Here is an 11,836-nt window from a genome sequence, read left to right as displayed (position 1 = left end):
CCGCCCGCGCTAATATATCCGAGGCAGGTGCGATCCGGCAAGGCTTTTTTTTTTTTTCCCATTTTTTTTTTTGTCGCGGTGGGAGTGGCAGCGGCATTGTCCCCGAGGCGGCAGGAGCTGCTGCCCTGCCTCCCTCCTTCTCCGGCGGCCGTCTTTGGAGGCAAAGGTGCGGGGGCTCGGTCTGGAGGCTGCTGCGCCGGCGGTTCTCCCCCCCCCACACCCGGGTGTGAAATGCTGGTCTGGCTGAAAGAAGAAGAGATGTCGCATCGGGAGCTCAGCCAGCGCCTGGCAACGGTCATCACCCATGTGGGTAAGGATGGGGCATCGCTTGGCGTCGCCTGGGCTGCCTTTCGCCACCCCCGTGGTGCCTTCTGCCCGTTTTTGGGGTGTGGGGGTGTGTGGGAGGGAAAAGAATCGCCACCCACTCGGCTTGGGGGATACCCAGAAGGTTGGGGGGGGAGATTTTGTATGTCAGTGTTACGGATATTGGGGGTGGGGTGGCGAGCTGGGGAGGAAGAGAAGATGCCCCCCAATCTATATCTATATATCTATATCTATATCTATAACTATCTACCTATCTTTATCTATCTATCTATCTATCTATCTATCTATCTATCTATCTATCTATCTATCTATCTATCTATCTATCTATCTATCTATCTATCTATCTATCTATCTAATCTATTATCTATCTATCATATATCTATCTACCATCTATCTATCTATCTGTCTGTCTATCTAATCTATTATCTATCTACCTATCTATCATCTATCTATCTATCATCTATCTATCTATCTATTATCTATCTATCTATCTATAAAAATTATATTTGCTGATAAAGAAATAAAGGGAGACTAGTATAGATCTATTTCGAGCTATTTAGCTCACATCAGCTAGCCATACCCTTACTCGGATTCGAACTTGGTTTATTTCTTTATCAGCAGATATAAATTGGGTATAAAATGGTTTGTCGTGAATGTGACTGCTTGAGGGCTCCTGGACTGGAGCTGAAAGGTGAAAGGGAAGTAGTAGGCTCCTTCCCATATTGGAGCAGACCAGGTGCTTTGACAGAAAAACACAATATAGCTATAGCTATATATATATATGACTATCATTAAGTGTTGTAAGTGTTGTACCTTGATGAATGTATCTTTTCTTTTATGTACACTGAGAGCATATGCACCAACACAAATTCCTTGTATGGCCAATCGCACTTGGCCAATAAAAAATTCTATTCTATCTATTCTATATCTACACATCTCTATCTCTCTCTCTCTCTCTCTCTCTCTCTCTATCTATTTATCTATCTATCTGGGCCCCCATTATATATATATAATTTGCAGTGCCATATATATCTCTATCTATCTCTATCTATCTATCTATCTATCTATCTATCTATCTATCTATCTATCTATCTATCTATCTATATCTCACTGCAAAGGGGGTTTCCATTTTTCTGCCCTCTGAATGTTAGCCCAAGCTGGCTCATTCCTTACCGGTTTTTAATTTTTTTTATTATTATTTATTTATTTTCTGAACTTGGAATTGATTCATGATTTCTCGGGGTGTGTGTATGTGCTCTCACCAAGCTTGGGATGCTTTTGGCTTTTTAATGTGTTTGTGTGTGTGTGTGTGTGTGTGTGTTTAAATGATCCAACAGGAATTGCTGTTCTCCCTGGTTTTGAACGAAATCGCCTCCCTCTTGCCCTTGCACTGATTCATTCTGGGAGGCCAAAACAGCTGCGGAGGGGAGGGGAAGGGAAGGGAGGTAAAAAGCCACTCTGTGTCTTCCCCACCCCCACCCCCCACAGGTGAGCCTTTCCGCCATCAATGGCAGGGAGCAGGAATCATCAGGCCAGGCTGGGCTTTTGGCTTGGTTCTGATCGGTCCCTTAATCCAACTCGGAGAACTGAATGAATGGGGACCCTTTTCGCTGGCGAAGCTCCTTAGTAAAGCTGTTGGCCCATTGAAAAGACAGCTGTGCCACGGGTGGGGTCTTAAAAGAATTGCTGAGTTGGAAAATGCTCCAATTCAGCCAGAAAAGGTAGCGTAAATGTGTGTGTGTGTGCTTGCTTGCCTCTCTCCACATAAAATGGGGTGTGTGTGTGTCTGTTGTCAGCAATTAACTTTCTTTGCTAATTTCATGATTTGGTTACTTAAAGTGTTTCTGCTATAGAGCGGTGTTTCCCAACCTTGGCGACTTTAAGACCTGTGGAAGTCAACTCCCAGAATTCCCCAGCTGCCTGGAGAATTCTGGGAGTTGAAGTCCACAAGTGTCAAAGGTGCCAAAGCTGGGAAACACCGCTCTATAGCAGAAACATTTTAACCAAATCATGGAATCTGCTCTAGAACGTTCTTTCCCAACCTTGGCAAACTTTTAAGACTTCTGGACTCCAACTCCCAGAATTCTCCAGGCAGCATGCTGGCTGGGGAATTCTGGGAATTTGAAGTCCAAGGGTCTTAAAGTCACCGAGGTCAAGAAACATTGCTGTAGAGAATGTTCATTGTCCTTATTGCTGGTGTAGATTGCTAACTTCTCCCTCTGGGTATGTGGCAAATGGTTATAGAGCCGGTGGTGATGGATGCCTGGACTGAAGATCAAGGTTTAATGACAGAAGGCATTTATTTCTTGCAGGCAGAGTCAAAAAAGTCAGTCCTTGGTAGAACTTCAACTGCACCATCAGAATCGCTAACTTGATTTTTTTTTTACCGTGCCCTGCAGACTCTTCTGCTTGCAGGCCTGTGTCATTGGAAGCTTGAAACATCCTAGATTGTCATTTATTAATCTCTCTAAATAGGCAGGTAAATAGAATGACTATTCTCATTTATTTTCCTCTTAAGGCAATGTTTCTCAACCTTGGCAACTTTTAAGATGCATGAACTTTTCCACCTGGGGAATTCTGGCAGTTGAAGAATCTTTAAAACTTGCCAACATCGCATCTTAAAAGTTGCCAAGATTGAGAAATATTACCTGTGGTAAAACTTTTTTTTTTTTTTTTTGTGGCATGCTTGATTGTGATGACTTTATAGGTTTCTCCACCTATTTTCTTAAGCTGGAGTAAGGAAGTGGATGGTTATTACCTTCTTTTAGGTAATTAGAATATTGGTTTGATTTCTAGTCTTGCTTTACCACTTAGGGATTTCCCGGTGGTGTCCCATCCAAGTGTTTTTTGGGATTGGTGTTATTCAATATCAGCAACTTTAGGATGTGTGAACTTCAACTCCCAGAATTCCTTGGCCATAATGCTGGTTGAGGAATTCTGGGAATTGATGTCCATGTATCTCAAAGCTGCTGAATATCAGCTTTGGAAGCCATATTAGGCAGTGAATTTGAGAGAGAGAGAGAGAGAGAGAGGGAGGGAGGGAGGGAGAACAAACTGCGAACTCTAGTACATGATAAGCGTTGTGGTTGGTGCCTTGGATTTTGATACCTCCAGAAAATAGAGGAAGAAAAATAGTATTGATCGTGCCATGAGATTCAGTCAGGAGACCCCAATGCTGCTGGAATTTTTTAATAATCAAAGTCCCTTCCTGGATATTCATGGAGGAATGAAAAAAGTCAAGACTTACTAAACCGTAATTCATATTGATGAGATATTTCTTTTTTATTTATATTTCTGATGATCTAAGTTAACTAAACTTGGTTTGTCAATAATGTTTAATTCATATTGCATTGATATCATTACATCCAAACAATATAATGCCAATATAAAATTTACGAGATAATAAAAAGGGGGGGGGAAGGAGAAAATAAAAGAGATGAAAATGTCAAAGATGGTCGCATGAGCAAAGCCTGCACGAACATTGAAAAAAGGTGAGGCTTTGAGTGTTCTATGGTAGTCACTACCTTGGTTTCTTTTTTTACCCCTGTTTGGTGGACCACCCTGTAGCTAGCTAAGGTATGACCTTCTACCTTGCTTGGAGCCAGTGGCAAAGCACAATTTTTAAAGTAATCTAAACAAAACGATGCTATAGAGCACTGCACACCAGAACAACTAGACACAAGAACAGTTTTTTCCCGAAGGCCATCACTCTGCTAAACAAATAATTCCATCAACACTGTCAAACTATTTACTGAATCTGCACTACTATTAATCTTCTCATAGTTTCCATCACCAATCTCTTTCCATTTATGACTGTATGACTATAACTTGTTGCTGGCAATCCTTATGATTTATATTGATATATTGACCATCAATTGTGTTGTAAATGTTGTACCTTGATGAACGTATCTTTTCTTTTATGTACACTGAGAGCATATGCACCAAGACAAATTCCTTGTGTGTCCAATCACACTTGGCCAATAAAAATTCTATTCTATTCTATTCTATTCTATTCTATTCTATTCTATTCTATTCTATTCTATTCTATTCTATACAAGGGGTCCCCAACCTCCGGTCCACAGACTGGTATCGGTCCATGGCATGCCAGAAACTGGGCTGTGCAAATAAGCAAAGCCCCTGTCTATGGGATGCAAGCGGCACACGAAACACCCCCCCTTCGTCCGGTCCACGGAAAAACCTCTCTCCACTGGTCCCTGGGGCCCAAATGATTGGAGGCCCCTGATCGAGACTGCTTTGGTGATACAGAGGTTAGAATACAGTATTGCAGGTAAACTCTGCCCACAGCCAGGAGTTTGATCCTGACAGGGTTCAAGATTGATCCAGCCTTCGGTAAAATGAGGACGCAGATTGCTGGGGAGCAGTATCCCACCATGCTAGACTGCTCAGAGAGTGCTGTAATGCACCATGGGGAGGTAACAGATAACCTCAATTTACAATCACAATTGAGCCCAAAATTTCTTTTGCTAAGTGAGACATTGGTTAAGTGAATTTTGCTCCTGTCTTACCACTTTTCCTGCCACAGTTGTAAAGTGAATCACTGCTGTTACTAAGTTAGTAATATGGTTTTTAAGTGAAAGCTGGCTTCGCCATTGACTTTGCTTGTTGGAAGGTTGCAAGATGGGGTGGGGTGGGGTTGTCACATGACCCTAAGACCCTGCAACCGTCCTACATATGAACCAGTTACCAAGCGTCTGAATTTTGATCACGTGACCATCGGGATGCTGAAACGGTCGTAAGTGTGAAAAACAGTCCTTATTCGCTGCCATTGTAACTTTCAATGGTCACTAAACAAGCTGTTGTAAGTGGAGGACTATCTTTATATCAGTCTAAATGTGATTGCTATTCTATATAATGCAAACACTGAACTATTTTGGCTTTGTTTGCATCAGATTTCCTTCTTTCAATGGGCTTAATCCCCATAAAGTTAAAGGTAAAGGTTCCCCTCGCACATACGTGCTAGTTGTTGCCGACTCTAGGGGGTGGTGCTCATCTCCGTTTCAAAGCCGAAGAGCCAGCGCTGTCCGAAGACGTCTCCGTGGTCATGTGGCCGGCATGACTAAACATCAAAGGCGCATGGAACGCTGTTACCTTCCCACCAAAGGTGGCCCTTATTTTTTCTACTTGCATGTTTACGTGCTTTCGAACTGCTAGGTTGGCAGAAGCTGGGACAAGTAACGGGAGCTCACCCTGTTACACAGAAGCACTAGGGATTCGAACCGCTGAGCTGCCGACCTTTTGATCGACAAGCTCAACGTCCTAGCCCCTGAGCCACCGTGTCCCCTTAATCCCCATAACATTATTTTAAAAAAAACAAAAACCTGCCCCTTTAAGGCTCAAATCCCTCTTACCACTAAGTGTGAAAGGTAATCATTTCAATTAACACATTTCTCTCTCGTGACAACAGCTCTTATTTGTAAAACTGGCTCCAGAAATAAAGGGGAAGATTATTGTAGGAGTAATAAATTCAAGAGCTCACAGCTGGCTTTGTACAAAATTGCTTGGCCATCTTCTGATTACTCCCCCCCATACTACTTGCATTTTGGGGCACTCTAAAGCAGATAATCTAATAGAGGTAATCCTCCAAAATCAAATCTATGGGTCTTTGCATGCTTATAAATTCAAGCGAGAAGGTTTTTCCACTTCAGGAGTGTGGGGGAGGGGAGGGTTTCAGTGACATGAGATATCAAATGAACACAACCCTGTGTGGTGAGTTCAACCATGAAAAGAAGGACCAGGGGAGACATGATAGCAGTGTTCCAATATCTCAGGGGCTGCCACAAGGAAATGGGAGTCAAGCTCTTCTCCAAAGCACCTGAGGGCAGGATGAGAAGCAATGGGTGGAAACTAATCAAGGAGAGAAGCAACCTAGAATTAAGGAGGAATTTCCTGACAATTAAGAACAATTAATCAGTGGCCTGCAGATTAATTGCCTGCAGATGTTGTGAATGCTCCAACACTGGAAGTTTTTAAGAAGAGATTGGATAATCATTTGCCTGAAATGGTATAGGCAGGATTTCCTGCCTGAGCATGGGGTTGGACTAGAACAGGGGTCTCCAACCTTGGTCCCTTTAAGACTTGTGGACTTCGACTCCCAGAGTCCTTCAGCCAGCAAAGCTGGCTGAGGAACTCTGGGAGTCGAAGTCCACAAATCTTAAAGGGACCAAGGTTGGAGACCCCTGGACTAGAAGACCTCCAAGGTACCTTCCAACTCTGTTGCTCTGCTCTGTTCTGTTCTGTTCCGTTCCGTTCCATTCCATTCCATAATTTCTGTTCTGTTCTGTTCTGTTCTGTTCTGTTCTGTTCTGTTCTGTTCTAATTCTAATTCTAATTCTAATTCTATCCTATCCTATCCTATCCTATCCTATCCTATCCTATCCTATCCTATCCTAATGTTTGAAGAGAGGAAATCCACATCTGAAATTCCTGGGCATTTCCTTGGATGCTCATTCCATCTTTCCTCCAAGTGGGAGAGCATTCAATTTCTTTCCCCTCTCTGTCTGTCTCTTGCCAATGAGGTCAGGGTGGCAGTTGACTGCGGAATATCACATACCTGGATTGTAGCCCCTGCCAACTGATGCAGTTTGGGCCTAATTAGGTTAATTTAGCTTGGAGATTTGTTGGAAAAACCTGGTGATGCAATTCCTACCAGAGGCCTTTTCATCTTACATTTCTCTTAAAAGTTGATGTGGCCACCCATTTCCCTCAAAGCGCTGCTTTGTCGGAGAGAGGCTCCCATCTAAATGTGATTCGTAAATAATAAATAAATATAAATAATAAGTGATAAGTGAAATAAAAACAGTGGGTTGCCAGCAAAGGAAGGCCACTGATACATATTCTTCTCCCTCGTGACAGGGCGTCCTCAAGATTTTTGTAGCTCAAGATTTTTGTAGCTAAGCAAGACAGTTGTTAAGTGAATTTTGCTCCATTTTACATTGCTTGCCACAATTGCTGAGGGGAGCAGGGCAGTTGTTATGTTAGTAGACCTATTGTAGTTAAGTTAATAACACTGGCAGAAGATGCAAGATTTTTTAATATCTATCTGTCTGTCTGTCTTTTTGCCTGCCTCCTTGCCTGCCTGCCTGCCTGCCTGCCTGCCTGCCTGCCTGCCTGCCTGCCTGCCTGCCTGCCTGCCTGCCTGCCTACCTACCTACCTACCTACCTACCTACCTACCTACCTACCTACCTACCTACCTACCTACCTACCTATCTATCTATCTATCTATCTATCTATCTATATTTAATAACACTTTTTCAATATGGAAAAATATGCAAAACAAAAGCTAGAAAATAAGGAGATAGAAAGACAAGGAAAAAAACAGAAAACAAAACATTGTGCTGTTAGAAGGAAAATCCACCTGGTTCAGTTCCACGCTGGGAGAAAGAAGCTGGAAACAATATGGAGGCTGATTGGAAATAAAGTTGGTTTATTGGATGAAACAGAACCACCCAAACCGCATGTGGTTCTGGGACAGCTGACCAAATGGTTGAATAAGTGGATGGATCTTTATAGGTTTCCGTGACTTTGCAGTTTTAACTGTTCTGGGGAGGTTGTGAAATGAAGGGTGAAAAGGTGTTGGGGAATTACTATTGTGGCTCATGGCTTTTGTCCTGTGTTGGATCTTGAGTGAGGGATAACTTGTTCTAAATCCTACCATTCTGCTTTTGTTAGCTGTCAAACCTTGCTGTAAGGGATTTTGAAACCTCCTGTCTTGAATGGGCTTCTGCTGGCAGTATTTGCTTTGCTTTATGAATAGAGCCATCTAGATAGTTGGCTTCTTCTTTCAATGAGCTCTTTATCTCCTTAAGTGCTGGCATCTGCTGTGGGCTATTAAGAAAGACTGGGGGGCTGCTTCCTGCCTCTAAAAACATGTTTCTCCGTTTCTCCTTTAGGGAAATATAATATTCTGCCTTTTTTAAAAAAAATTTCCTAAAATATTTAATTCTTCTGGGAGTGGGACTTCCCACAGTGCCTTCCCCCTTTTTTTCTATTAACTATCATATTGCATTTTCCCCTAACTTCTAGACTTCTAGGTCTTTTTTTAAATCCCCAAATTTCCAAGTCATCCATTTGATCTCCATACAAGGTTTCCAGGCAGGTGTTTTTTTTTCTTTGATCAAGATGCAATGGCTGAGCTTGGATTTTATTTCCTTCTGCTGCATGTCTTACTATCACTCTTATTTCACTATCTGCCACAGCACTCAAGCTGGAGATAACAAAATACAGTGGAAATACATTCTTTTAAAATTTAATTGAGCATCGAAAGACAGGGAGGTTGAGTGGCTGATGGTAAAAAAAAAAAAAGACACATTTATTTTTTAAGGGCCTATGTGGCTCAAACTGGTAAGACAGTCTGTTATTAACAGCAGCTGCCTGCAATTACTGCAGATTCTAGTCCCACCAGGCCCAAGGTTGACTCAGCCTTCCATCCTTTATAAGGTAGGTAAAATGAAGACCCAGATTCTTGGGGGCAATAAAGTTGACTTTGTATATAATATATAAATGGATGAAGACTATAGCTTAACATAGTGTAAGCTGTCCTGAGTCTTCGGAGAAGGGCGGGATATAAATGCAAATTTAAAAAAAAAAGTACTGTACGTAAATCAGTATTTCTCAACCTTGGCAACTGTAAAATGCATGGATTTCAACTCCCAAGTATTCCTTAGCCAGCCATATATATTTGCATTCAGTCTCTTCCCACACTATTTTGTTACATTATTTGTCAACCCTAAAGGGGATTATTATCACCGCATAAGCATTGAAAGGCTGGAGGAATTATATTGCCACTGCTTCCTCGTTAGATTATTTTGCCCTGTTGGGCTTTTCCAGCAATTAGTTGTAAGTAGAATTCGAACAGTGATTCTTCAGGGACTTAGTAGTGTGCAGTTTTATCCAACCCACCCACCCCATACACAAACCTTCTTGGGAACTTCATTGAACGTACTTCCTTTGCAACTTTTAAGTAAAAGGTTCCACCTTTCGATACATTCTCTCACATAGGTTTTCAAAGCAGTAAATGTTTCCTGTGTTTTATCCAGACAAGGTAGAAAACAAAGAGGGGTCTGTAAAAAACTGATCCAAAAAGATATTTTAGTGATATTTTGTGGCTCAGACTGGTAAGACAGTCTGTTATTAACAGCAGCTGCTTGCAATTATTGCAGGTTCAAGTCCCACCAGGCCCAAGGTTGACTCAGCCTTCCATCCTTTATAAGGTAGGTAAAATGAGGACCCAGATTGTTGGGGGCAATAAGTTGACTTTGTATATAATATACAAATGGATGAAGACTATTGCTTGACATAGTGTAAGCCGCCCTGAGTCTTCGGAGAAGGGCGGGATATAAATGCAAATAGGTAAACTAAAAACATTACATATCACAGAGTTACTAAGCCACGATAAGAAAGTCATATAAGTTGAACAAAATGTTTACTATATAAAAGTTCAATTATAGTAACTGGGAAGATTTTGCTTTCAAAACCCAAAGAAGCTATCTACAGGTAGCCCTCAACTTAAAACAGTTTGCTTAGTGACCATTCGAAGTTACGACAGTGCTGAAAAAAGTGACTTATGACCAGTGTTGAAATCCAATTTTTTTTTACTACCGGTTCTGTGGGCGTGGCTTGGTGGACGTGGTGTGGCTCGGTAGGCATGGCTTGGTGGGCGTGGCAGGGGAAGGACATTGCAAAATCTCCATTCCCACTCCACTCAGGAGCCAGCCAGAGGTGGTATTTGCCGGTTCGCCTAACTACTCAAAATTTCTGCTACCGGTTCTCCAGAACCTGCTGGATTTCACCCCGCTTATGACCATTTTCACACTCCCTGCAGCTCACATAGGTAGGTCCTCGCCTTATGACCAAACCTCAGCCCAAAGTTTCTGTTGCTAAGTGAAACAGTTGTTAAGGTAGCTTTGCCCCCATTTTATATCATTGCTTGCCACAATTGTTAAGTGAATCACTGCAATTATTAAGCTAATCACATGACTGTTAAGTGAGTCTTGAGGTCTCCATTGACTTTGCTTGTCCGAAGGTTGCAAAAGGGGATCACATGATCCCGGTACACTATAACCGTCATAAATAGGAGCCAGGTGCCAAGCATCTGAATTTTGATCACGTGACCATGGGGTACACGGTCATAATTGTGAAACATGTTCATATTTAGTTTACTTTATTGTCATTGCACCTCGTAGAACAAAATTAATATCACTTTTTTCAGTGCCATTGTGACTTTGAACCAACAGTAAATGAATGATTGCAAATCAAGAAATACCTGTGTGTGGGGAGGTACATTTTACCATTACACCTGGGGTGAAATGCTCCCGGTTCGGACTCGATCGCCCGATCTGGTAGCGATGGCGGCAGGTGATTCGGAGAGCCAGTAGCAAAAATCCTGCCCCCCCCCCTTGCCAGCTGAGCTGTGTGAACATCAGAAGGTTTTTTTCTTTACTTTTAAAAGCATTTTTTTCTTTGGCCGAAAAAATGCTCTTAAAAGGAAAAAAAAAGCCTCTGATGATCGTGCGATTCAGCTGGGATCATCAGAGCCTTTTAAAAGCATTTTTTCTACAACCTTTTCGGCCAAAGAGGTGTAAAAAAAGTGCTTTTAAAAGGCTCTGGCGATCCCAGCTGAGTTGCCTGATCATCAAAGGCTTTTCTTTTAAAGGCAAAAAAACCACCTTGCTTTTAAAAGAAAAGAAAAGCCTCTGACGATCAGGCAACTCAGCTTGGATTGTCAGAGGAGCCCTTTAAAAGCATTATTTCTACAACCAAAGAGGTTGTAGAAAAAAATGCTTTTAAAAGTAAAAAAAAAAAATTGGCCACGCCCACCCAGTCACATTACACCCCCCACACACACAAACACACACCAAACCATGCCCACAGAACCGGTAGTAACAAATTTTACATTTCACCACTACATTACACTATTTATCGATCTCAGTTTAGCCATAGCTTTGATGAATATTTTTGCAGGAAAAAGGAAAGATCGGTACTATATGAGCCCTTATCTGTCCAAGACAGGATAAAAATGCATTCATGTGTAAACTTTATTCCTAATTTATTTAATACACGTTCCTGTCCTTTGCCTGGATCACTCACCTGCACTTTAACTAATCCTCAAGAGTTGTCTACCGTCCCTTCTGAATTCCCACATCTGCTCAGTGACAGATTCAGCCATGAATCGTGATTTAGCTGTATCAACTTAGTAGAGGCCAGGAAAACGACAGTTTTTATGGTGAGGGAAATGGTTCCTTTCCAAAGCCTTATACAAGCCCATATATCTTAAAAGCTGTCAAAGTCCACTATTCCTCTGGTTATTGCATAAATGCTTTTTATTTCCTGGGGACGGGACTTTGGCTATTAGTTGACTGCAGCATTTATTTATTTATTTATTTATTAATCTCTTAGCACCTGGCTCATCTAGCAGGGTAATCTGGTAAATGTTTAGTTGGTAGATTGCCATGAAATTCCAGGACTATAGGCTAGCCCGGAAATAATGTAAAA

General features: G+C 41.9%; 1 protein-coding gene across 1 annotated transcript in view; it reads left to right on the top strand.

Annotated features, from left to right (window-relative positions):
* Positions 1–227: 227 nt before the first annotated feature.
* MCF2L2 (MCF.2 cell line derived transforming sequence-like 2) overlaps positions 228–11,836 on the top strand; it is a 297,446-nt gene continuing 285,837 nt past the window's right edge. The window contains exon 1 of the mRNA XM_058187136.1: positions 228–310. Within this exon, the coding sequence (XP_058043119.1) occupies positions 232–310 (79 nt within the window). The 5' untranslated portion in view covers positions 228–231. The remainder of the gene's footprint in view (positions 311–11,836) is intronic.

The sequence above is a fragment of the Ahaetulla prasina genome, chromosome 6 (assembly GCF_028640845.1).
Source record: "Ahaetulla prasina isolate Xishuangbanna chromosome 6, ASM2864084v1, whole genome shotgun sequence".
Taxonomy (NCBI): domain Eukaryota; kingdom Metazoa; phylum Chordata; class Lepidosauria; order Squamata; family Colubridae; genus Ahaetulla; species Ahaetulla prasina.
This window is presented reverse-complemented; position numbering and strand designations above follow the sequence as displayed.